Source organism: Puma concolor, chromosome F2 (assembly GCF_028749965.1).
Source record: "Puma concolor isolate L17-30 chromosome F2, mPumCon1.1.hap2, whole genome shotgun sequence".
Lineage (NCBI taxonomy): Eukaryota > Metazoa > Chordata > Mammalia > Carnivora > Felidae > Puma > Puma concolor.
Window position 1 is genome coordinate 174,025 of NC_141684.1, and position 26,032 is coordinate 200,056.

The 26,032-nt window shown below is 51.6% G+C and overlaps 2 protein-coding genes across 10 annotated transcripts; one reads left to right on the forward strand and one right to left on the reverse strand.

Moving 5' to 3' along the window:
• Positions 1 to 1,717: 1,717 nt before the first annotated feature.
• On the forward strand, positions 1,718 to 16,985 carry ZNF7 (zinc finger protein 7). Of its 9 annotated transcripts, none has more exons than XM_086695823.1 (5): positions 1,718 to 1,855; positions 3,536 to 3,578; positions 3,916 to 4,075; positions 9,130 to 9,246; positions 12,676 to 16,985. In XM_086695823.1, the coding sequence occupies exons 2-5, from the start codon at positions 3,552 to 3,554 to the stop codon at positions 14,472 to 14,474; spliced, it is 2,103 nt and encodes a 700-aa protein (XP_086551949.1). In that variant the 5' UTR covers positions 1,718 to 1,855; positions 3,536 to 3,551; the 3' UTR covers positions 14,475 to 16,985. The 9 variants fall into 9 exon arrangements, 8 of the variants coding, with proteins under 8 accessions (XP_086551949.1, XP_086551951.1, XP_086551946.1 ...); XM_086695825.1 differs by having other exon boundaries at positions 3,949 to 4,075; XM_086695822.1 differs by lacking the exon at positions 1,718 to 1,855 and adding an exon at positions 2,039 to 2,166.
• A 5,843-nt stretch (positions 16,986 to 22,828) lies between these two features.
• Positions 22,829 to 25,124, reverse strand: COMMD5 (COMM domain containing 5). Its single transcript, XM_025922797.2, has 2 exons — positions 24,989 to 25,124; positions 22,829 to 23,756 (listed from the first exon to the last, which is right to left on the reverse strand). The coding sequence occupies exon 2, from the start codon at positions 23,701 to 23,703 to the stop codon at positions 23,029 to 23,031; it is 675 nt and encodes a 224-aa protein (XP_025778582.2). The 5' UTR covers positions 23,704 to 23,756; positions 24,989 to 25,124; the 3' UTR covers positions 22,829 to 23,028.
• Positions 25,125 to 26,032: the final 908 nt, after the last annotated feature.

Consider the following 26,032-nt stretch of genomic DNA (forward strand, 5'->3'; position numbering starts at 1 on the left):
AAACAACCCTTTAGAGCAAGGCTTTGATACAAGCCAACAAATCCAGAGCCCACACTCCCAACTATCTCCTTTATCAAACTCACACACCAAGGCAAAGCTCCTCCTGCCCTAATTCATCCCAGAGCCACTTATCAATTAGAAATCACATTTCTACCCTGGAGCTTGCTGAAATTATTCAAACTATCTGACCCTAATTTTACTTAGTGTACCTGCCCTGCATTGCCCATTCCTTCCTGCAGAAACCCCAATAAAGGCTCTGGGCCATACTGTACCCTCCCTCTCTCCTGCCTCCTGACCTATGCTGGTGCTTCCCAGTGTGGCCCTTCATGTTGTACCCTGCCTTCTAGAGAAACTGAGTATAATTATCTTCCTTCATGACAATCATTTCCAAGTCTGCATGTCTTACCATACCAGACTAAAACAAGCCCTAGGTATATTGTAGTATATCATGAGACTCCTGAGTGCCCAAGGATGGCCTGTGGAGAAGCTCTGTTCCAGTTTGTTGAAAGTATTATTGCTCTGGGCTACCTACTAGGATACAGAAAAAGTCCTTAGAAACACATCTTCTTGTAAGTGATTAAGGTAACGACTTTTTCCCTAGTTACATTTATGATGTGGAATCCTATTCCCAGCCTGGAAATAGCTGGAAAGCAATCTGGGCTGGCTCAGAGAAGGGACACACTGACCATTCATAGTGTTTAGGCCTCTGGCTATGAACAGTTGGTTTGTTTGCTCATTGGGCCCAAGGTTCAGTGAGGATTGTGGGACTGGGGCATGGAGGTCCTGGAATGGCCTGCAATGGATAGAAGAAATCCCCATCACTGCTGCCCCGCCCCCACCCCAGCAGCACCTGCAGGGCCTTAGCACCCTGGTATCTGCACCCCCAACACCGCCCAGGTGTGGGGTGGGTGGGTGCTCTGGACCAGGCTCTCGTGCTGGCTGAAACAGCTCTATCCTAAGGGTCTTTGCCTCCCCTTCTTGCTCTTTGAGTCATCTTGGGAATGACCCTACCCATCTACCTAGAACAGGCTAGTCTGGGGCCAGGACTCCCCCAGCTTTCGATGCTGCTGTGTGAAGACTCCAGTTGGAAGGCTCCCAGTAGGTGGGACCAGAAGTGTGCTCAGCGCACCCGGGTTTCTTTCTGGAAGCGCCTTGGTTGGGAATTAGGACCTGGAGGGCGGCTGGGAAGCAGGTATGTTCCCTGTCCTTCCCAGTTCTCTATTCACTCGTTTATTCATCATTTGCACAGATGCTCCCTGTGCGTAACCAGAGAGGATGTGGGACTGGTAGAGTTGAGTTAGGAGCGGCGGTGTTGCAGGCTGTGAGCGCTAGGACCGAGAGGCTCGGGAAAGGAGCTGATCTCGCCGGAGAACCCCGCAAGGCCCGCTTTTCCCTAGTACCTCCCCTCGGAGTCGGGGCGGGGGGCTGATTCAGTCCATCTCCTCCCGTAGGGTTTGCGCCAGATTTCACCGCGGCTGTCAGGGACCCCGATATTTGGGTCGTCGACGAGTCGAGTGCTAGGTCTCTTCTACCGAAAAAGTTCTGCGCATTCTCTGCCCCGCCCTTCCCGCCTCCGGGGCGCATTCTTCCGCTTTAGGTGCCCTGCGCCTCCCGCCCAGCTTCAGCGGTGTCCGCGGCCTGGACCACGTGCCCCAACCACCCAGACAATACCTGCTGTCTCCACTCGGCTCCTCTGCCCTCCTCCCAAGCTAGCCGCTCCCCCGTGCCCACTTCGCCCGTGGTCGGGGCGTCTCCGTTGCCCGGTGCCTGGACCGTGCCCAGCGGGAGCTGCCTTCTGTAGAAAAGCCCGGGCACAGATCTGATGCGGGGTCCAGCGTCCCCGAGGTGATAAGAGGTAGGCGGGGCCGGGCCCGGGCCACCTCAGGCTCTTCACCCGCTTCGCCAGGACCCCCTCCGCCCTTTGGCCTGCACGTCGGCCACCTTCCGCGGGCCCACCCCTCCCTTGACCCCAGCCCCGCCCCTCCCTTGACCCCAGCCCCGCCCCTTCCCCAGCGCCGGGGCGGGGCGGCTGGGAACCATCGAGACGGCCGAGCCTCCGAGCCGCCCAGAACGCCCGGAAGTCTGTGAGAAGAAGAGGGAGCGTGAGCCCGAGGCCCGTTTCCGGTTTTGTCCCGCGTTTCGAGGCTCGGGCGGCCCACGGGGAGGGTGAGTGGGCGCGTCCGGCGCGGACTCGGGTTGGGGCACGTTACGTGCTCATCGCCCTCGGACAGAGCGGCAACCGGCCGACCCCCGCGTCCTCCCGCTTCCGGCACTGCGGGCCCGGCGATCCCCTGCCTCCCCGCTGGGAAGCGCGGATGTCGCGAGCGGCTTGGGGAGGCCATGGGCGCCTGGCGTGGGAGGTGGTCGAACTGCGGCCGCCTTGGCCCGCGGAGGCAGGAGGCATTTGGGCGAGTCCTGCAGGCCCGGCGCGGGATCCACCCGCGGCCTCCCACCAGGTGTAGGCCTGCTCGAGAGGGGATCCCTGATTCTCCTTTCTGCATAACTACAGCTTCTCAAGTCGCCTTTTCCCCTCATTTACTGCCCGTGGGACAGTGGTAAAAAAAAAGGGCTGTGCCTAGGGTAGGGTGGGGTGTTTCCCTTCTCAGGGCCTGTTCGTTTCTACTGGGAACCTGGGATCCAGCGCTTCCAGATTCACTCTTGGCCCGTCGCAGGTGGGGGCCCACCCGACAGTGCTCACTACTGCCTGGGTCAGCTTCACTATGCCCACGGCCTGGAGCTTCCGCCCACACGCCACTTTCTGAGCCAGAAGCTCCCATAGGAAGCCCACTTCTCATTCAGACTGCCTAGGGGAATGCCTGGGATTGGAGCCAAGTTTATGTAGATTGCTGGGGCGGGGGGGGGGGGGGGGGGGGAGGGATGGCGGGGATTTTGAACCCGTTCCTTTTCCTACGGTAATCCACTGTTCTGGCGTCATCCTCCAGTCACACCACCACTTCCCCTTGCTGCTTGTGAACAGCTCCATGGACTCATTCTGCCCATTCTATTTTGCTTCAGTTCCTTTGCACATGCCTTCCCTGCTGCCTTTAGCGCCCTCCCTACCTCCATCCTCTTGGCCTAGTTAGCTCCCCTGGGAAGTGACTCATCATTAAACCAGAGTTTCCTAGTTTAAATGCTTTCAGAGTTTTCTTGCACTGGGGCATGGTCATGGTTGTGATGTTGTGTTTGTGTCGTTAACCCTTTAGACTGTGCTTCATGATGGGAAAGTTCTCAAGCGTTGTGCGCTGCTACATCCCCATTGCTTAGTCTAGCACTTACCACGTGTGGCAACCACCCGTTCTGTGTCTGGAGTGATTCCCACACACCACACACTCTGAAAGATGAAGCTTTGGTGGGGAGTGGGGGAAGATACTTAAGTGCTGTGGTTATGTTGGTTCCACCCTATGTCCTTGCTAATGAACATCTGGGGTTAAAGGTAAAGGATTGGAGAACACAGTACCCTCTCAGTTAGCCAGGAAGTCAGGGCTAGGGGGTCCTCCAGTACCCTGACCTCTGATCCTTTCATAACTGCCAACAGGTCTCATCCAGGACACATGGATGCCCACCCACCGAGCCTCATGGTAGGAGTGTGACTGCCTCCGTTCCCTCACTTGCTCTGTGAGGGCCCCTACCTTTTCTTCTGAGAACCCACCCTGCCCACTGGGCCTTGGCCTAGACCCTCCATTGGCCCCTTGTGGCCATTCCCAAGCTCAGGCAAGCCTATCCTCTGCCCAGACTGGGGCCCATCTGAGGCTCTTGTGGGGGGAGGTTTGTAGGTCTGGCTCCTTCCCCCTCCTTCATACTGCCACTCCCCTTGATTTTAGAGCCAAAGGGGCTTGGTGACTGTCTTGCCCAGCCCTGTGGTACATGTGGCTGAGACACACCATGAGGTGGAGCCAGGATGGGGCTGGCACCCAGGTTTCCCTGGGGTGCTGGTGTATGTTTTTTCAGGAGGCTGTGACGTTCGGTGATGTGGCCGTGCACTTCTCGAGGGAGGAGTGGCAGTGTCTGGACCCTGGCCAGAGGGCCCTCTACAAGGAAGTAATGCTGGAGAACCACAGCAGTGTGGCTGGACTAGGTGAGGCTGCATCTTGGGACCCCTCCCCCTGCATCATTGGTCAGCACCCACCTAGCCAGGCCCTTGTCAGGGCTGTGGTTATGGGGGCCGTGGGTCTTTGTGGGTCAAGAGCTGACCCTGGGAGGTGTTGTGGTGAGTTTTGTGCGTTGTAAATAACTTTTCCCGTTCTCTTGTGTTTGTTAACTTTAAAAAAAAAAAAAAAAATTTGATGCTTATTTTTGAGAAAGCGAGAGAATGCAAGCAGGGGAGGGGCAAAGAGAGAGGGAGACAGAATCTGAAGCAGGCTCCAGGCTCTGAGCTGTCAGAACAGAGCCCCACGTGGGGCTGAAACTCACGAACCATGAGATCATGACCTGAGCCAAAGTCAGGTACTTAACTGAATCGGGTGTCCCTGTGTTTGTTAACTTTGTGAGGTCAGATTTTAATGACTCAAATCCATTAGTTTTTGCCTTATGGGTTGTATCTTTGAAATTTTATTTAAAAGTTCTTTCCTCTCCAAGGTCATAGAGACAATTTGTATGTTCGCCTGTGAACTTTATCTTTCTTATTTAGATCTTGACACCACGTTTGTGTCTGGAGTTAGGTAGGAGTCTTGCTTTATTTTTGTTTATACACTGAGCCATTTCCTGGTATCACCGCCTAAGCAGCCCATTGTCTTCCGTTGATTTGTGGAGCCACCTTTTTTCATGTGTGTAACTGTGTTTCTGAGCTGGCCTTGTAGTGTGTCTTAAAACCTGGTAAGACAACTTCCCCTTTTTATTCTTTCATAAAACTTCGCTTATCTACTCGTGGGTAATAAGGTAATTCTTTCATATAAGTTTATAGTAAGTGAGTTATTCAATACTTGGAACTGGAATTTTTATTGGGAGTGCTTTGAATTTCTAGAATTAACAAGAGAAGAACTGATCTTTTCCTCATTAACTGTTCCCACCCAAGACCATGGAATGTGTCTCCATTTATTCTCTGTAATTTATTAGAATTCTAGAAATTTAGGGGCACCTGGGTGGCTCGGTCGGTTAAACGTCCGACTTCGGCTCAGGTCATGATCTCACGGTCCGTGAGTTCGAGCCCGGCGTCGGGCTCTGTGCTGACAGCTCAGAGCCTGGAGCCCATTTCAGATTCTGTGTCTCCCTCTCTCTCTGCCCCTCCCCTGTTCATGCTCTGTCTCTCTGTCTCAAAAATAAATAAACGTTAAAAAAAAAAAAAGAATTCTAGAAATTTATTAGATTTTCTCCAGAGTGGTCTGGTCCCTTCTAGATGCTTTATTTTTGGTTGCTTTGTGAATGTATCTTTTTTTATGTTGCTATATTTTTAACGGAGTATAGCTGCTCTACAGAAATGCTTGCATTTGGTAACTTTGTTGAACTTCCTGCTGCTCTGGTGCTGTATTCTAGGAGGAGTCACCTGCAGCTGAACCAGTGGTGGTTTCCCCCTTGGTGCCCCCAGTGTCCTGGCCTTTAGCTGTGCCCAGAGCCACAGTGGTGTGTCAGACAGGACTTCTGTGGATATGCCTGTTTTGTTCCTTATTTAATTTTTTTTATTTGAGAGAAAGCAAACGTGTGCAAGTCGGGAAGAAGGGTAGAGTGAGAGAGAGAGAGAGGGAGAGAACTTTAGGCAGGCTCCATACTCAACAAGGAGCCCTACTTGGGGCTCGAGCCCACAGCCCTGGGATCATGACCTGAGCCCAAATCAAGAGTTGGTCTCTCAACCAGATGAACCACCCAGGCGCCCTTTGTTCCTGTGTTAAAGGGAATACTTCAGGGCACCTGGGGGGCTCAGTCGGTTGAACGTGCAACTTCAGCTCAGGTCATGATCTCAACGGTTCGTGGGTTTGAGCCCCATGTCAAACTTTGTGCTTTGGATTCTTGGTCTCTCTCTCTGCCCCTCCCCCGCTTGTGTTCTCTCTCAAAAATAAATAAACATAGAAAAAAATCTAAAAGGAAGATTTCTAGGGGCACCTGGCTTGGTCTGTGGAGCGTGCATCTCCTTCATCTTGGGACTGTGAGTTCCAGCCCACCTTGGGTGTGGAGATTACTTAAAAAATAAATTAAAAAAGGGGCGCCTGGGTGGCGCGGTCGGTTAAGCGTCCGACTTCAGCCAGGTCACGATCTCGCGGTCCGTGAGTTCGAGCCCCGCGTCAGGCTCTGGGCTGATGGCTCGGAGCCTGGAGCCTGTTTCCGATTCTGTGTCTCCCTCTCTCTCTGCCCCTCCCCCGTTCATGCTCTGTCTCTCTCTGTCCCAAAAAAAAAAAAAAATTAAAAAAAAAGATAATAAATAAATTAAAAAATAACTAAATAAAAAGACCCCCCCTTTTTTTTTTTAAAAAAAGGAATACATTTAATTAACATCAGAAGTTGGCTAATCATAATCGTAAACAAATTCTTTTTCTGCATCAATTGAAGTGTTTGTATGATTTTTTCACCTTATTAGTCTAGTAAATCTTATTAACGTGTTTTGTATTTCTGGAGTAAACTCTACTTAAATTATATTTTACATATAAATTTCAGTACTATTTTGGATTCAGCTAGGCAGTATTATGTTTCAGATTTTTGCTTCCCTGTTCATGAGCAAAATTGACTTTTAATATGTTTCTTTTTATTGTTTTTTGTTGTTTTGGTTTTTTTTTAATGTTTATTTTTTGAGAGAGAGAGAGACAGAGAGACAGAGCATGAGTGGGTGAGGGAAAGAGAGAGAGAGAGAGAGACACAGAATCTGAAGCAGGCTTCAAGCTGTCAGCACAGAGCCCAATGTAGGGCTTGAACCCACAGACTGTGAGATCATGATCTGACCTGAGGTTGGATGTTTAACGGACTCAGCCACCCAGGCACCCCTGGGGTTTTTTTTGTTTTTTGTTTGTTTGTTTTTGTGTTTTAATTTAAAAAAGGTTTAAAAAAATTTTTTTTGAGGAAGAGAGAAAGAGAGTGTGAGCGGGGGAGAGGCAGAGAGGAAGACACAATCCGAAGCAGGCTCCAGGCTCTGAGCTGTCAACACAGAGCCCGACGCAGGGCTTGAACTCATGAACTGTGAGATGATGACCTGAGCTGAAGTCATTTGCTTAACTGAGCCATCCAGGTGCCCCTATATGTTTTCTTTTTGTGAATTGTTTTTCTATATTTTTGGCAAATGGCCCTTGGCATATGAGTTTCATAAGATGAACTGGGCACATTTTGCTGTCTTTAATTTCTGGAAGAATTTATGTAGGTGGAATTACAGTGTTTGGTAAAACTCACCGGTAAAACTGTCTGGGCCTTGGGCCCTTGGGAAAGGAAGGTCTTGCGCTAGTGTTTTTTGCTTTTAGTTTTGTTTTTGTTTGTTTGTTTCTTTTTTTAATGTTTATTGATTTTTGAGAGATAGGGAAGGGGCAGAGAAAGAGGGAGACACAGAATGTGAAGAAGGCTCCAAGCTCTGAGCTGTCAGCACAGAGCCCGACGCGGGGCTCAAACTCACAAACCGTGAGATCATGACCTGAGCCATAGTCAGATGCCCAACCAACTCAGCCACCCAGGCGCCCCTGGTTTTGTTTTTTAGTGAATAATATCTGTCAAGTTTGCAAGTTTCCTTTTGTGCTGATTTTGTCATTTTTAGTTTTCCTGTAAACTGATGTGTTCGTTTAGATTTCCAAGTTTTTTAGCATCTGTTTGTTCATAATACTCTTTTATTTTTAGTCTGCATTGTGTGTGTAGTTGTTTTCCTTATTTATTTTATTTTTTCACTGTGTTGACCTCAGTTTTGCCACAAGAGCTGTCGTATTCATTTTTTCAGAGAACCAGGTTTTGGTTTGGCTGATCTTTCTCTGGGGGTGGGGGATAGTGTTGTTGCCTTTGTTCTCTATTTCATTGAATCCCACCCCACCTTTATTATTTTCTTCCTTTTTATTTATTTGAGTTTGCTGTGCTGTTTTGTTCCCAACTTCTTGAGTTTAACGTTTATCTCATTTGCGTTTTACTATGCTCATTTCTATAATAAATGTATTTAAAAATGTAAAATTTTATTTGCAAATACTGCTTCAGCTTCATCCCATGAGTTTTGTAGTAAATAGAGCTGCTACTTAGTAATTCATTAGTTTTCAAGTAGTTGTTTGTTTTTAGTTTTTTAATGTTTATTTTTGAGAGTGTGTGTGTGTGGTGTGTGTGTGTGGTGGGGGGGGGGAGGGGCAGAGAGAGAGAGAGAGAAAGAAACACAGAATCCGAAGCAGGGTCCAGGCTCTGAGCTGTCAGCTCAGAGCCCGATGTGGGGCTCGAACCCATGAACCGCGAGATGATGACCTGAGCCGAAGGGAGATGCTTAACCGACTGAGCCATCCAGGCGCCCCAAGTACCTAATAGCTTTGAGCTCCGTGTTGTCATAACCTTCACATCCAATTATATTTTGGGTTGGGGCACAGTGTTGTATTGTCCTGTGGACATGACTCCCTTCACAGTTGGCCTAGAGTTGTTTTCTTTGTACATTCCACATGTTCTTCGAGAGAGCACGTTTCCTGCTGAGCATGGAGTCCTATATGCACCTGAGGCCTTTATCCTGCAGGGTCTCTCTGCTTGCCCTTCCCCACCCCCACAGCCGGAAACCTGGGGGAGGGAAACCCTGACCACAGGGCTTAGCACCCTCCGAATTAAAATCCATTCATTTGTTGGCTTACTTTTGTTGTTTCTGTCTTGCTTCTTGGCCACTCCTATCTCCTGGAATGTTCCTGCCCTCTGAACTGAGGGACAGGCCATCTCTGCTGAGGGAGGTACTGGCAGTGCCTGGCTGCTTTCTCCTAAAGCTAGACCTGGCCTGTTCCTTGCAGATTCTTTGGTGATAGATCCCCTGAGGATCCTGGCCCTGGTGTGGATGGGGATGGGCTGGGAGTCCAGGTATCTCTCATTGTCCAACTTGAGGAGCTGGACAGAGAGGGCCACTGTGTCCAGACCCTCTCCCCCTGGATGTTCCCTTTGGAAGCTCTGCTTGTGCTCCAACAGCCCCCTGCCTCTTAATTCCTGGAAACCAAGAGCATTGGGCCCTGGGATGTACCCTCAGCCATGCTGACATGGTCCGCTTCTCTGCCATCCCCACAGCAGGATTCCTGGTCTTCAAGCCTGAGCTGATCTCCCGGTTGGAGCAGGGGCAGGAGCCATGGGTACTTGACCTGAAGGGAGTCGAGGGGAGAGAGGTGGCAAGGACCTCCCTTACAGGTGAGGCTTAGGCCTGTGGCAAAGAGGTTTCCAGGTAAAGGAGTGAGGAGATGTTCGGGGAACCCATGCCCAGCAAGGGTTGAGGGTGGGAAGCTGAAGGCAGACCGCAGGGACCAGCCAAGAGGGCATGCCGGGCTGCCTGGGGGCACCACGGGGCCACAGGTGGGCCCGTTGACAGAACTATCGCCTGGTCGTGGGGTTGTATTGGGAGAGACTGAACTACAGAAAAGCAGGGACATAAGACTCTTACGTGTTATAGCAAAAACAGAGTTTGCTTTTCAGGCATAGGTTCAATTTCCAATTTTACTGATGTTCTTGTTAAGCAAAGTGCAAAGGAACTTCCAAGGGAAGCACTAAGCTTGGCTCTGAGCAGCCTCTCAGGCAAACATCAGTCATCCTGAGACAGTTGCCTCCCACCTGCCAGCAGCTCCTCCAGAACTGCTTGGGCTCCTGGGTGACCCCAGCCTCTCACATCAGGCTTCAGGGCTGTGTTGGGTCCTAGGGCTGCTGTACCAAAGCACCACAGACTTGAGGCTTAAAACCACAGAGGTTAATTGTCTCACAATTCTGGAAGCCACACGGCCAAAATCGAGGCATCAGCAGGTTCGTGTCCTGAGGTATGAGTGTATGGGCAGGAGTGTTGGGAACATTGACCCCAGCCCCCAGCCTCCTTGGCCTTGCCTTCCTGCTTAGACCCCTTTTTGATCCTTCCTGGGAAGGAGGTAAAGCTGTAGGCTAGCCCAGTTAAAACCCAGCTCCTACGAAGTATTTCCAAGGTGGAGGAAAGATTTCAAAGAGGGTACCATGGTGGAAAAGCTAGCTGGAGCTGGCAGAATTGGGTAGTTCCATGGGTTTGTACGCAGCAAATGGTCTTTATGGTGATGAGGCAGCAGCAAAGAAAACCTCCCCACAATAAATGTAGACTTGTCACAAGCCTGAGACATAGGACAAGAGTTCGGCCTCACGGATAAAAACATGTGGAGCGTGTCAGAAAAATGTAAGTACCCAGAGATGTTATCTGTGCCTGGCTAGTGCAGCAGGTAACTGAAGGAATGGCCCAGAGCGGCAGCAGGTTGCAGAGCCACACCCCTAACCCACCACCACAGCTACCTTTGTCCCCAGCACAAGAGACCTTAGTGCCTGTCAGCCTGCAGGGACAACATCTGTTGTCTGAGGGAAAACCACTTCCAGAAGGAGGCTCTGTTTTTTAACATGTGCTTGTATCCTCTCACAGGTTGTTCAGAGCTTACAGAGAAGGGCTTTCGAGTTCTAGGGAAGGATGAGAACTCTAGGCTTCAATTATGAGTCCCCGAGGGGCCCCGTGGGCAGTGTCATGCATAGATACACACAGCGAGGCACTAGTTAAAACGGTGAGGGTAGATTTTTCTTAATCCATAGTAATAAATTGCAATGGAGAAAGTCCAGTGTGAGTGAACTCGGCTTCCATTTGTTCAGACATGATCAGAGCAGGCACGGGGTGAGTGGGGTTCAGCTAGAGCCAGGAAGTGATGGATTACAAGAGCGGAAGGGAGTGGACCCTCTGACACCTACCTGGGCTTGCTGACCTCTGCTTGTGGCATTTGGGTCTTGCCCTCCCACAGAAGTTGGGAGACAACCTGTCCCTCAGGTGTGGCTGGAATAAACAGATCGTTCTGACAGCCTTGAGTTTTCTCAGGCACACACCTTAAGGAGGGCTAGGGTCATCCTAGGGAGGAAACCTTTAGCTGTAAGTAGTGACATTAGTCTTTTGTCCTTACGGGCCAAGGATGAGGCCTGGTCGAGAAAGGCTCAGAGGAGCCTGGCTGAGCTGGTCAAGAGAGGGTCTTTGTCAGAGAAGGTGTCACTAGTAAGTAGGGTCACGTAAAAATGGGCCGTGCTGGGTACAGGTGTGACGTGGGCCCAAAGAGGAGAGGGACCACGTGGCTAGCTGAGCCTGAGGGGAAGCCTGGTGCGTAGGGAGGCTTCTCATAGACTTGGTTGCAGAAAGCCAGATGGAGGCAGACTCCAGAGAGGAGTTGGGTGGATTATCTTTCTCCTTCCTGTGCAGCGGGAGGTTCTAGGCTCACAACTATGGACGTTTCCACTGTGCTCTTCCTTGGCATCCATGGGGGCCTTTGTTTTCCAGCAGGAGGGAGAGGAGAGCAGTGCGTGTCCACTTTCTCATCTCCAGAGTGGAGGGAGGCCTGGGCAGAGGACTGAGTGAGCCAGCACCATATGGCCACTCCTGCCCTGTCGAAAGGTTGTGTGATTGTGCCCCAGAGGCCAGGTAGGAGATGCCCTGTGTCATAAGGGCACAGAGAGGTTGAAGGGGCATGTGTTGGGGGAACAGAATTGGGTTCATTCCTGATTCTGTAATTAGCTGTGTGACTGGGGAACCACGAGCTCCTTCTCTGACTCACTGCTGACCTCATTGGATTGTCACAAAGACTAATTGAGGGACGGCCAGGAACTAAGTGTTCCTTATGCCCAGGAGATGCTCAGTATGTGATGGCCTCTTCCTCACCCTAGGACTGACTGAGAACTTCAGATCACCGAGCTGGAGAGGGGACTGACATTAAGAGCCACCAGGAACCCTGGAACTGGGCCCCTGGAGGATATTTCTGTGGGGTAGAAATGGACTGGTTATAACAGCGGTTATTGCACTGGTTACGAAGTTGGTTGTGATGTTAGTTATGACCCTGGGTGTGATCACAGACACCAAGGAGGTGTGTGAGTTTAGCAAGGGTACTCTCTGGGACTGCCGAGTAGGAGAGGGGCTGACACTTATTTGGAGAGTCCAGAAGGAAGGCAGATGTCAGGAAGGTCTCGTGGGGGCCAGTCAGGGGTGAGTGGACTGACCAGAACCCCAAGGGAATGAGAAGGCAGTATAGGCCACCGGGTGTGGCCTCCTGGAAGCTGTGGGGCTGACGTACATGGTCAGGTGTGTATCAGAGAAGGTGGCTCAGCAGCAGCTGGAGGAAGCCAAATTCGGGTCTGGGGTCCTGCTCAGTACCACCCCCCTTCAGGCTCGCCCAGGGCGTGCCCCACGGCAGCTGTCCAGCCTCATCTTCCTCAGAACCTGTCCGTTAACTCCCCTCACCACACCTCTGGATCCAGGAGCCTCTGGCACCTCAAGCCCAACCTGCCTCTTGCCACACTTGCCAGGCTCTCCAGTCCAGAACTTCCTTATGGATTTTCACTCATACCGGTTCCCCACGGGACGAGCCTCTGCTGATGTGTCCCCCCCCCACAGGAACACACGGTAGTTGAACGCATGAAGTAAAAGTGTCAACGAAGCTAAATCTTGAGAACTGTCCAAGGCCCGACTTCTGGTAGTGTTTTTCCATGTGGGTGTATCCTTGCCTGATGCAGCCTCCGCCACTGCCCCTGGTCTTTGTCCTTTCTCTGAGCACAGGGGATAAGAACCATTTTATTTCCTGTTTATTTCAGATTCTGCAGTTGGGATGGCAAGTGAGCAGGCCTGTGAGGACGTGGATGCTCTAAAATCGGAACCCCGTGTGGCCATGGTCAGAAGCTCCCCACAAGGTTTTCCTCAGAGTTCTGGCTTTAGAGACACCTCTGATTCTGAGGTCTGGTCAGAGAGTAAGCCAAGCTCCCTCCTCCAGAAAAACTGCTTGAACACTGGCACTGTGGCTCCCAGGAAGACCTTCGCCAAGGAGGGTGCCCAGGGACGTGGCGAGCCGGAGGGCATTGGCGTACTGGGTTGTCACCCTGACAAAAGTAAGGGAGGTGCTGCAGAAGGGACATCCCGAAGATGTGATATGTGTGGCAGGAGTTTCAGATCGACTCCGGACATTGCTCTGCATCAGGAAATTAATACACTGAAGAAACCTAACAGATGTCCAGAGTGTAAAAAAAAATTACCTGATTGTTTGCAGGGGAAACCTCGAAGTAACTGCCATGGAGAGAAGCCGTATGAATGTGAGGAATGTGGGAAAGTCTTCAGGTTGTGCTCGCAGCTTAATCAGCATCAGAGAATCCACACTGGAGAGAAGCCATTCAAATGCATTGAGTGTGGAAAAGCTTTTCGTCTGAGCTCAAAACTTATTCAGCATCAAAGAATTCATACTGGAGAGAAGCCTTACAGGTGTGAGGAGTGTGGAAAGGCCTTTGGTCAGAGCTCCAGCCTCATCCACCACCAGAGGGTCCACACGGGAGAGAGGCCCTATGGCTGTCGGGAGTGTGGGAAGGCCTTCAGCCAACAGTCTCAGCTGGTCAGACACCAGAGGACCCACACTGGAGAGAGGCCCTACCAGTGCCAGGAGTGTGGGAAGGCCTTTAGCCAGAGCTCAACCCTGGCTCAACACCAGCGGATGCATGCCGGGGAGAAGCCTCAACTTCCAAGAAGCCCAGGTAGTCCCAGCCACATTGCCCATCAGAGAATTCACACTACAGAGAAACCGTTTAAGTGTGATGAGTGTGGGAAGGCCTTCAGGTGGGTGTCTCGCCTTAGTCAGCATCAGCTGACCCACACTGGAGAGAAACCTTATAAATGCAACAAGTGTGCAAAAGCCTTTGGTTGTAGCTCACGGCTTATTCGCCACCAGCGAACTCACACTGGAGAAAAACCATTCAAGTGTGATGAGTGTGGGAAAGGCTTTGTCCAGGGCTCACACCTAATTCAGCACCAGAGAATTCACACTGGAGAGAAACCCTACGAGTGTAGTGACTGTGGAAAAGCCTTCAGCCAGAGTTCAAGTCTCATTTACCATCAGAGAATCCATAAGGGAGAGAAGCCCTACGAGTGTGTCGAATGTGGAAAGGCTTTCAGTATGAGCACACAGCTCACAATACATCAAAGGGTCCACACTGGGGAGAGACCCTATAAGTGTACTGAATGTGGGAAGGCCTTCAGTCAAAACTCAACCCTTTTCCAACACCAGATAATTCATGCAGGAGTGAAGCCGTATGGATGTAGTGAGTGTGGGAAAGCCTTCAGCCGGAGTTCCTATCTTATTGAGCACCAGAGGATCCACACTCGTGCCCAGTGGTATCATGAATATGGGAATACCCTGGAAGCTTCTACCCATGTGAGCCGTAGAAAAGTCAGCACTGTAAAGAAACTGCATAAATGTAATGAATGTGAGAAAATATTCAGGTGGCGCTCACATCTAATCATTCATCAGAGAATTCACACTGGAGAGAAACCTTACAAATGTAACGAATGTGGCAAAGCTTTTAATCGGAGCTCACGGCTTACTCAGCATCAGAAAATTCACATGGGATAGACCACCTGTCTTTATAAATGTGTATAAATGTGAATAAACCTGCAGCCTTAACCTTAACGTATTTTATATGGGATCATTTATACTGACAAGAATTTAGAATGTGGGGATAGATTCAGAATTGCTCCCTTAAGAAAGAAAACGTCCAAATTCGTACAAAGTGGATATATCTTTGCTGCAATGTGTGACCTCATCCCGCGCAGCAAAGTCTGTGTCCCTCAAGCCAGGGCACACATGTGTAGACTTTCGAGTTCACAGAAGAAAGACGCCACATCCCGCGGATGAGGAAGTGTCATGGGAAAAGGCCCATGAGCCCTGCCAGACAAGTAGCTGAGAAGTTGCCCAAAGCGTCTTCCCTTAGCAGTTCCTTAGTCAGTTCCTCAGACTGGCTTCAGCAGTAAGGATGTGTTAGCTTGTGCTAGTGGAAGCCCAGAGGAAGCTGCCTTCTTCACCTGACTCCTTTTCCTCCAACTCCATCCCCATCAGAGCAACCCGGGGCTACAGCCAGAGGGCCTGGCACCAGCCTCTTCAGACAGGAGCTTGGATCAGTGCAGGCACTCCAGGAGTAGCACCTGCACCCAGGGACCTGCTCTGTGACTCTGGATGCCACTGTTCTCCGTGAAATCCAGAGTCCGTCTGCTTATCTGAGCATCGTTACAGGGTGACCATAAGAACTGAATGTGGGAGAGCTCCCTGCTCCCACACTGAGACCCCGAGCCAGCATCTCTAGCGGAACCCAGGGCAGACCTGGCCTCAGCACTGCAGAAACCGCTCATGTGAGCCCAGCGGAGCTACCCGGAGGCCAGGCTGCTTACCAGACTCCCCAGAACCGCTCCTGCCACACAAACTGCCAGAACCAGGAGGGTCTGCGAGCTGCATGTGAGCCCATTGCCCTTTCCCGGATGCTGGTGGAGGTGGAGACAGACTGCTGACCCGCAGAATGAGGCTAACAGTGTTGATGGTGGCCCCGCCCTCAGGGTCCTGGCCCTGCCAACTGTGAAAAAGTTCCAGGGGACCAGAAGTCTCAGACTGGCTACTACCCACGACCACTCACTCGAGACCTGCCGATCTTTGGTGTCATTGACAGTTATCGGAGGGGTGAAATTTGGGCCAGGGACCCCTCCCCCTTGTCCCAATGGAGAGGCCCATTTCTCCCACATACAGAAAGGTAACCCAGAGGGACACAGGTCAGTCACTCCAGGATTTATTGCAACACTTGATTTGGGTCACCATCACCTGGTATGGTTAAGCCTGTGGGTAGGTCCTTGAGACACAGCCTCAATGGCCATGTGTGGTATGGCCCAACAGCGGGTTCTGGATTTGTATTAGGTGAAAATCAGGCTGGCTGATCCCTCTGTTTGCATTGGGAATTCCCCAACTTTCTGGCATTAGGAACAGCAGAGTTCAGGATGGTCAAGTCTGTGTGTTTGTGTTTCTAATACATGGACAGGGATCTCGGTCCCACAGCAGGTCAGCCCAGTTGCCACCCACTGCTGCTCAGCCAGGCACAACGCGTGATATGTTCTTAGGCCACAGTGCTAGTCCTAGGAGTAAAGATTGTCCCCCTGGCCTGTACCCGCCCCCTTGGAAGTGGTGTTCCCAGCCCACGTGTCAGGACGCCATGAAATCGTGCCCATTTCAGTGGCTGTAACCGCCTCTCCACCCGTACCTACTGCACCCAGAAGTGTGTCCAAAAGGGTCATTGCCAGAGGACCAGGGACTTTTCGTGGGCCCACGTGCCTTAGGAAGGCAGTTTGGTCACTGAATGTGCCATTCCCAGAAAGGAAACCTGTCTCTGCCACTTCTGGGTAATGATGGGACAGAGGGGTGGAAAGTTACATGAACTCTTCCGGATTCCAGCCTGAGCATGGTGCTTTCTGTCTTCTAACAGCAACCACAGGCCAGCCGAAAAGGGCCAGAGGATTCAACCTAAGTCTTCTTCACCTGGATTCTCTCTTTGGATTGATACGGTTCTAGATCAGGAGCTGACAGATTATAGCGTATGGGCAAAATGCAGTTTGCTGTCTGTTTATGCAGCCTGTGAAAATATGTACGAGGCCATTAGACTGGGCGACTCTCATGCCTTGGGAACTACACAAGCAGATCAAAAGCTAAGCCAGAGTCTGTTCCTGTAAATGCACTCCTATCTGAGAAAATGAAATTTAAGAACACCTAATCACAGTCAACTAGATTTCCCCAAATAAGGCACCTGCTTAAGCCATAACCAGTCACACAGTTTCCCAGTTTTGCTCCTGCGTCTATAAACACCTCTCCCTTTTCTCCTGCCAGCACAGCACTCCTGATGTTTCAGTGTGGTCCTGCCTGGCTCCAGGCAGTGTTTGTTCAAATATAAACTCTTCAAAAATTTAATGTACCTCAGTTTACCTCTTAAAAGGCCTAAAAGCTAAGAAGGGTTTTTACATTTTTAAATGGGAAAAATGACTATTTTATGATGTTTGAAAAGTATGTTGAAATCACATTTCAGTGTGACCAAATAAAGTTTATTGGAACAGAGCTGGCCCTTTTGTGTGCAGGCTGGCTCTGCCCACTCTTGTATTCAAGGGCCGAGTTCACACTTGCTGGTCTTGCCTTGTTAACTTGGGTAAAATCTTCATGCCCTCCAACCTTTGAGGAATTACTTTTCCTCTCAACTCTTAGTGCGGTTTGTTCATATAAATGTTCCAGTACAACCAGGAATTCGATAGAAACCACTCTAGACTTTACATTCCAGTCTAGAGCCTCCCCTGCACAAGTGTAGGGTGAGGAGTCCTTAGCTGCATCCACGTGAGACATGGGACACTGGCCTGCCCAGCAAGACTTTGTGAAATCAAGCTGCCTCAGCACCTAAAATGCCTGGAGCCCTTGAAGAGCATCTGTGCGTGTCCTGTGAGCTGGTGGCCCTTTGGCAGAGGGGGTGGAGGAGGGCCACCTGTGGGATAGTGCAAGGTTTTGGGCATTCTGTTCTACTTTAAAAGGTATTTTCCAACATGGGCTTCAGTAGATGTAACAGTGAACGTTTTTAAGAATACCCAGAACTCTATTTCAGAGTAGATATTAAAATACCTTGGATTTTTTTTTTTTTTTTGAAGCAATAAGCCCATAATTTTGACTTGAAACTACTTTTTACTCAATCAGGCTAAGCTTTGATTCATGACATTGGATTGGAACCACCAAGCTTCCTGGAAGCTTCACAAAGGTGTGGGGGGTGCAGAGCCCAGGTGAGTTTACACAGTGTGCGTGGCGTGCACTCAGAACCTAGGAAATTTTTGTCGCACGAATGAATGCTGCATTTGGGGAGCTTTGAGGTTGGGATGTTAGACACTGTCAGAAGAGGAAATGCACGAGCATCAAGAGTTTCCACAGAGGGACACCTGGCTGGCTCAGTCAGTGGAGCATGCAGCTCTTGATGTCGGGGTCGTGATTCAAGCCCCATGCATGTTGAGTGTAGAGATTATTTTTGAAAACTCTTTTCACAGAGATCTAAATAAGATCAAGAAAATGGAAAAGGGAAATTTTTCCAAGTACAAGTGTCCATTCTCTGTACAAGACCTTGTGCAGGCTGGAGACAAAGGTGGACCTCAAGGCCTGTGAGTGGTAAGGACTGACTACAGATGAGAGTAGACCGTTGCTCTGTAGCCTAGGGGAGTCCTTTGGGCACACAGGATCCACCCACCCCAGCCTGGCTGGGTTGAGGGCGGTATGGCAGAGCCACCTGCCACCTAGTTTTGCATGTCCCCAGAGACTAACAATGGTTTTTAAATGCTTGAAAACAAGATGATTTTGTGACTTATGAAATTAAAATTTCAGTGCCAGTAAGAAAGTAATTGTGCCCGTTCATTTACGTAGCGTCTGGCTGCTTGCAAGCAACATTGGCAGAACTGACAACCCTTGTGACCTGGAAAGCTGAAATATTCCCTTGCAGCCGTCCCCTGCTGCAGCAGCTCCGCGGAGCAGCAGTGAGAAACGGAGGGGAGGCCACCTTGCAGGTGCTGTGGGAGGGACAGCGTGGTTAGGGCTGCCTTGTCCAGCCCACCATGGATGGAGAACAATGCTCTGACCCCACTGTTACTGACTGAGAGACCAAAAGCACAGACTGTCTCCTGGTAAACGGCTGGTGAGTGGGCAGAACATTACACCCCCACGTGTCTGGAGCCCAGCAGGAGCAGATTGCATGTGACCAGGTGCTGTGCCTGCAAGGGGCTGAGGGCCCTCCCAGAGTCTGCTGACTCTCAGAGTGGACACACCAATGCACCAAACTGCCAAGCAATCCCGGTCGGTCCGATGCACAAGGATGGGGTAGGGGGTGGTCCCTGCAACCCACAGGCAGAGCGAGGGCGTGCAGATCTGGGCACTTGCCCACTATCTGACTCCTGTAACTCTGAGCCTCCATCGGCCTGTGAGTGGAAGTGTCCTCTACCTGCAAGACCTGCTGAGAGGCTTGATGTGGGCTCCAAGTGAGAGCTCTGTCCTCCCTGCGAGGGCCTCTTGGGAAGGCGCTGTGCGTGTTTCTCATAGATGCCGACAGTAGGGTGGCCTGGGAAGTGCTCCTCCTCTCTGCTCAGGTGTATTTTTGAGGACCATGGGGGCCCAGCCACGTGGCCCTTTGGTGGCACTACAGCGTGGAGCTTCCTGCTGGGGCATAAAAGCCTGGCTCAGATCCTAGGGCTCCATTCCTGGTTGCACCTACCAAATTCCAAGAATCCTGCACAGCAGAAGCCCCTGAATCTCCATGGCTTTCAGCCCTATATGTGCGTCCTCCTTCTGGGGCCAGTAGCCACTCAAGGCACGTGAGCCAGCAGGGAGAGCCTCTTGAAGCCCCCCCGGCTGAACCTCCTTGCCCCTCCCAGTCACTTGCCCAGTCAGTAGACCAGGGACACTGCCACAGGGAAGCCCCATCCAGGTGGGGAGGGAAGGTGGACAGCACCCCCACCAGCTGTTTGACATCGGGCAACTCTCTAACCTCTATGCGTTATCACCTGTGAAGCGGGGGAACTTCACACTTGTGAGTTAAAGTTGTACCTAGACTGCTCAGCACCTGTTGGTTACACCTGTAATTTCTTTGTGCATCACCAGGGACTGGCCCGTGAAGGTTGAGGAGGCTGTGCTTTGGCAGTAATATCAAGGGCTTCAAAATGTTCTGCCTCATCTGTTCCCACTTCTAAACAGTTTCAGTATAAAATGGTTTTACCACTAATGTCACTGTGATTTTTAAAAAAAAAAAATTTCTGAATGTTTATTTTTGTAGGAGAGAGAGAGCGTGAGCAGGGGAGGGGCAGAGAGAGAGGGAGACACAGAATCCGAAGCAGGCTGCAGGCTCCGAGCTGTCAGCACAGGGCCCTGTGCAGGGCTTGAACTCACAGACTGCAAGATCATGACATGACCGGAGCTGAAGTCGAACGCTTAACTGACTGAGCCACCCAGGCACCCCCACTGTGATTTTTAAAAGAAAAAAAGAATACAAAAGCTGCTGTGGTCTGTGTCCTCCCACCCCCACCCCCCTGGCCAAAATCTATATATTGAAACCCTAATGCCCAATGTGATGCTATGAGGGTTTGGGGCATATGGGAGGTGATTGGGATGGGTTCAGAGCCTCATGAATGGGATTAGTGCCCTTACAGAGAGACCCAAGAGAGCTCCCTCACCCCTTTAACCTTGTGAGGACACAGGGAGAAGTCTGCAGCCCTGAAGAAGGCCCTAACCCAGCCATATCGGCCTCCTGATCCCAGCCTCCCAGCCTCCAGAGCTATGGGAAATCAATGTTTCAGCCACCCAGCCTGTGGTGTGTGTGTGTGTAGGTAAAATTCAGCACATCCACCGAGGGGAATGGCAGGTTTTGCAGCCATTAGCCACGACTGTCATACTCAGGAGGGGTTAAGTGAACAGAGCTAACACAGACACACAGCCTAAGTATGAAGTCTGATGAACACAGTTTCCATGGCTCTCTGTGGGCAAAGGGACTTTTAAATTTTTTTCTTTTTTTCTTTTTTGAGTTTCTCCAAATGTCTCATGAGTACATATTGCCTGAACATGTCTGATGGTCATGAAAGAAACACCTAGCATAGAAAGCCTCCACTGGTTGGGCACACCTGGCACTTAGCACATGCTTCTAGGGTGGGCCAGGTGGCAGTTTGGATGGCCCAGTCCAGCTCGCATCCTTGGGGAAGCAGGGCCCAAAGATGGCAGCGGATGCTGGATGAGACACACAGGGTGCATCCCTGTCTAGCCAGGTCTGGGCCTTGCCTGGGGGGCTCGGCCTCTGAAACCCTAACTCTGAGTGTGTAGCACCACCCCACCTTGTTGTCAGCTTCCCGTGCAGCCGCCTCCTCTCTCTGCCCTCGGCGCACACCTAACTTGCCATGACCCTGTCTCAGGGAGAAGACTCAACGGAGATGGCGGGAGCGTTCCGTAAATGGCAGTGAGCAAGCACTGCTGATCTTGACGGAGCCTGACACAGAGCAGGGGGGCAGGAAGGGGGTGCTGGGTAAGGGCAGGGGTTCCAACACAGATGCATCAGGGTGACTGATGGGCACCCCAAGATCATTAGCTGTTTTCAGAGGAAGTTTTTCCGTGAGACTTGTGACCTGGTCGCCCAGCAGAAAGCAGACCGTGGAGGCAGGGACACTGCAGGGGGAACACGGCCCTACAGCAAATGTCTATGCAAAGAGCAGGACCCCAAGTTCCCCTACCTGGCAGGGAGGGGTTATGCTGGAAGGTGCAAAGTGGCCATGGGCCCTGAACATTCCCACAGAGTCACCCAGGAAAGATCCCGCTCCCCTCTGCCCTGCACACTCTCACTGCTAACGACTGAATCGTGTCCCCCGGCCAAAGTTCGTGTGGAAGCCTTGACCCCCAGTATGACTGTTGATGGAGATGGTGCCTTTAGGGAGGGGGTTAAGGGTAAATGGAGTCATAAGGGTGGGGCCCTGATGCATCAGGACTGGTGTCCTCAGTAAGAGAAGAGAGCTCTCTTCTCTCATACACGCACGCTTCCTGAGGAAAGGCTGTCTGCAGACTAGGGACAGAAGCCCCTCACCCTGTGACCCCTGACTTCCGGCCTCTGGAACTGGGAGGAAATACAGTTATGCTGTTCAAGCCATTTAATCTATGATATTTTGTTATGGCAACCGGAGCTGCCCAAGACACCCACCTAGAGGATCCCAGGAGAGGCCCCCGTTTCCCTCTCCAGATACCAACTCAGCCCTGGCAACAGCCTCTCCACCAGGCTCCCCGCCCCTGCCCTTGTGCTCTGCTCTCCACACAGCATCCAGTGAGATTATTTATTTAATTGTATGTATGTATGTATGTGTGTATGTATGTATGATTTAAAGTGCCCCCCTGTGATTTTTTTAATTTTTTTTTTAACGTTTACTTATTTTTGAGACAGAGACAGCATGAACGGAGGAGGGTCAGAGAGAGGGAGACACAGAATCCGAAACAGGCTCCAGGCCCTGAGCGGTCAGCACAGAGCCCGACGCGGGGCTCGACCTCACGGACCGCGAGATCATGACCTGAGCCGAAGTCGGCCGCTTAACCGACTGAGCCACCCAGGCGCCCCCCGTGAGATTCTTTTACAACAACTGTCAAGGGCGCCTGGGTGGCTCAGCCGGTTAAGCGTCAATTTCTGATTTCCACTCAGGTCATGACCTCACATGGAGCCTGCTTGAGATTCTGTCTCCTTGTGTCCTCCCCTGCGTGCGTGTGTGCTCTCTCTCAAAAAAACTGGGAAAGAAAAGTTATTAAAACAATTGTCAGATCCCACCCACTCTGCTCAGAACTGAGGCCCCGGGGGCCTCCACAGCCCCTCACCCGGCCGCAGCTCCACGGTCATGCACTGCCACCTGCCCCTCCCCAGAGCCCCCATTCCTCAGACTGCTCTATTCCCCTACCTCCTTCAGATCTTTGCTCTTAGACCATGTCCTCAAGAAGGCCCACACCATGACCCAATCTAAGATGACAGCCCAGCTCTTCATAACCCTGCCTCCCTTCACAGGGACCCTGCTCTATTTCTGCATCTCTCACCCTTCTCTGACAAGATACTGGTCATTTTTTACTACCCATTTTACAATGTCACCCCCTCGGCACTAGAATGTTGGCTCCACGAGGTCAAAGATTTAAGGCAGGAGAATGAATTGTCGCCCCCTAAGACATAAGGTTCCTAAAAGCAAATGAGCGGAGAGCTCAAATGCTACATCAAGCCAGGCCGAGTGACCACAGTGTCCGCACAAAGGCCTTGGCCTGGACCCCAGATGATAACCGGACCACATGTGGCCACACCAGAGCAGCAGGTGCCCTCACCCGGCAACACGAGCAACAGCCAGGGGAGGGGTGGCAGTTTGGTGCCCACGCAGGGGAACGTGTTTGGTTTTGTTTTTTTATAGTTGCTTTATTTCCAGTACAAAGGGAAGAAAAAGTTGTCTTTCTTAATTAAACAGAGAATGACATCATTACGTTCAAACATCTCACTGAAAAATGCTTCCTGGAAGGACAGGCTTCACTTTGGAGATGCCTATCGGGGCCAGCCACCCCCAAGTGACTGGAATGGGACTGCAAGCACGGGTCAGTCCTGCAGTTTGAGCTCACACCTCTTCTCCAGGTCCGCCATCTCCTTCAGGACTAGGGCCACGCCGTACCTCAGCTCCTGGAACTTGGCTGTGGGGACCTCGAAGCGATATGCTGACCCATCTGAAAGCTTCAGCTGCATTAGGACACTCGGCTGCAGGGAGCGGGCCAGGGCACTGGTGGAGATTGCCACATCCACCCTCCACCACAAGCTGGCAACATGGGGCAGCCAGGTCCCCTGCCGCCTGGCCACAGAGTTGAGGAGAAGCCGCTGGCTCCCAAACACCACGCTGGACAAGTCCATGACCAGGTCCTGGGGGATGCAGAGCTCCCGGAGCTGGTCTTTGAAGGCGTCGGGCTTCAGGCTGGCTGGGGGCAGCCGGAGGGCCTGCCGGAGCAGTGTGTTTGTGCCGGCTAGGAGGGCGCCCAGCCTTTCCTCCGGCAGGTCTGCGCCAGCCCTGAGGCGCTGCACAGCCTCCCGACAGTCCTCTCCCTGCAGACTGCTGACCACCAGCTTCAACAACTTTCTGAATGTGCCCCTGTCCAGGTCCCCCAGGAGCCGGGGCATTGCTGCCACTTCTGGGGGGAGCTGGGCCCCCAGGAAACTCACCCGGCTGCTGTGACTGTCACCAGGGTAATGCAGGTACGGAGATGCAGTCCCCACGGCAGACATCGCTGTTTCCTCCCTCGTGATCAGGCAGCCCAGAGGAAAGGTCCCAGCTGCAACTGCCAAGGGCGGAGGGGGAAGAGAAGCCCAGTAACTCCTCTGTCCTTTGAAGGGCCAGCAAATGAGGACTGACATGGTCTCTGCCTTGGAGAGGCCGACGGCATGAACCACTGATGACAGCCCATGTTACGGGAGGTTCCCTGAGAGCAGGTGGCACAGGGGTCCACTCGAATCCCGCGAAGAGGAGAGCCAGGAGTGGGCAGGGAAGGGAGACGGAGTGGGGAGGAGAAGAGAACCAGAAAACAAGAGAGCTCACATAAGATCTCCAAATCCATAATGGGGAAAAGAATGAAGGAGAAGAAAAGTCCAGAGAACACAGGGACACACAGCCATGGCTGCTGCCACTGCCCACGGTAAGATCATTCAACTTTGAATTCTCACAACAGCTCTGCCAGAGCCAGTTCCTATCCTCACCTTGTCTATAAGGAAACCGGGGCTCAAACACAACTGCCAGGGCCTAGAACCAGGCCCGTCTATCAAAACTTCTCACTGTTTCCACAGCACAGAGGAAACCAGACACAGTCACTCAGGCAGGAGGGGCTGAGGTACCTGGAGAAAGGTCTGTGTCATTACCTGAAGGGACAGGATAATGTCATGACACATCGCAGGTGACCGAGCCACACACCTGCTTATACAGGACGAGGGAGCACCGCCCACCTCAGCAGCTCCAAGCGCTTGAACAGAGCTCAGCCGGGCACAGATCCTGCCCCCAAGGCTCCCACCAGGCCCAGGGCGAGATGCGGCACCGCGGAGCGCTGGGGAAGCCCCGGGGGGCACGGAAAGCCCTCTACGGGGTTCATCGTGCCCATTCTCCTCGGAAGGCCGGGCCTCCCCTCACCCTGCCTGTCAGAGATCATCCACTGACAGACAAGGGGTCGTCCCCCACTGCCTGGCCACTATCAGGAACTGCCTTCCACTCGCCCCGGCCGCCGCGCCGCGCAGGCCCTGCTCCCCGGAGGCTGGCGTGCTGCCCCACGCTGACCCTCTCGGCCCACCGGCCTGGGGCAGGAGCTGACGGAGACGGCCCGATTGGAGACGTGCCCCCTGCTCGCCGGGGCGGCCCTGGCCGCCCAAGAGTCAAGCGCTGTCCGGCCCCGCCCCAAACGGCACCACATCTGCCTCTAGAGCTCCCCGGATGTGGCGGCCAAGGGGCCGCGTCGCAGTCCGCGGTCCCCTCCCGGAAAGAGCGATCCCATTCCCCGCACCCCAAAACCCCGAGACTTCCCCGCACCTGAACGCGCAATCCGGCACACAGCGGCCTGGCGGAGAGCGGGACCCCTGCCACGCCGGAAGCAGGGCCAGGTCCTCGGAAGCGATCCAGAGAACTTCCGGGCAGCTCTAGGACCTCGGGAGGACCCGGCCCTCCGTGATCCGGGCATCTGTGCTGACGCTGAGGGCGTCGTAGCCGCTAATCTTTTAGCAAATTTTAAGTATACGATACAATATTGTTGATTACAGACACTACACTATATAGCAGATCTCTAGAAATTATTTGCCTTGCAAAACTGCAAGTTTGTACCCTTTGACCATCACCTCCCCCATTTCTCCCTTTCCCCAGCCCCTGGCCACCGTCGTTCTAATCTCTGTTTCCAGGAGTTTGACTATTTTAGATTCCAAATATAAGGGAAATGATACAGAATTTGTCTCTCTGTGTCTGATTTATTTCACTTAGCATAATGCCCTCTAGGTTCATCCTCGTTGTCACAAATGGCAAGATTTCCTTCTTTTTTGAAGCTGAATAAAATTCCGTCGTGTGTGTGTGTGTGTGTGTGTGTGTGTGTGCATACACAAATATATATAACACATATAGTTTGCATATATATAAATGTGATATATATGTCATATTTTCTTTATCCACTTGGTTGATAGTTTGTTTCTATATCTTGTCTATTGTGAACAATGCCCCAGTGGACATGGGAGTGCTGATATTTCTTAGAGATCCTGCTTCCAATTCTTTTGGATAAATACCCAGAAGTGGGATTTTTAACTTTTTGAGGAATCTTCATACTGTTTTCCATACGGCTGTAGCAATTTACTTTCCCACCAACAGTGCACAAGAGTTCCCTTTTCTCCACACCTTTGTCAACACTTGTTAGGTTTTTGTTTTGTTTTGTTTTGTTTTGTTTTGTTTTGTTTTGTTTTGTAATAGCCACCCTAACAAGTCTGAGGTTTTGATTTACATTTCGCTGGTGATTAGTGATATTGAACACTTTTTCATGTGCCTGTTAGCCATATGTATAAGTCTTCTTGGGAGAAATCTCTTTTCAGGCCTGTA

Coding starts and splice junctions, on each gene's coding strand:
- ZNF7 (XM_086695820.1), top strand. CDS start 3,865: ATGTGGCTGAGACACACCATGAGGTGGAGCCAGGATGGGGCTGGCACC. Junction 4,076..9,129: donor CAGCAGTGTGGCTGGACTAG/GTGAGGCTGCAT, acceptor CCATCCCCACAG/CAGGATTCCTGGTCTTCAAG. Junction 9,247..12,675: donor GGCAAGGACCTCCCTTACAG/GTGAGGCTTAGG, acceptor TGTTTATTTCAG/ATTCTGCAGTTGGGATGGCA.
- COMMD5 (XM_025922797.2), bottom strand. CDS start 23,703: ATGTCTGCCGTGGGGACTGCATCTCCGTACCTGCATTACCCTGGTGAC.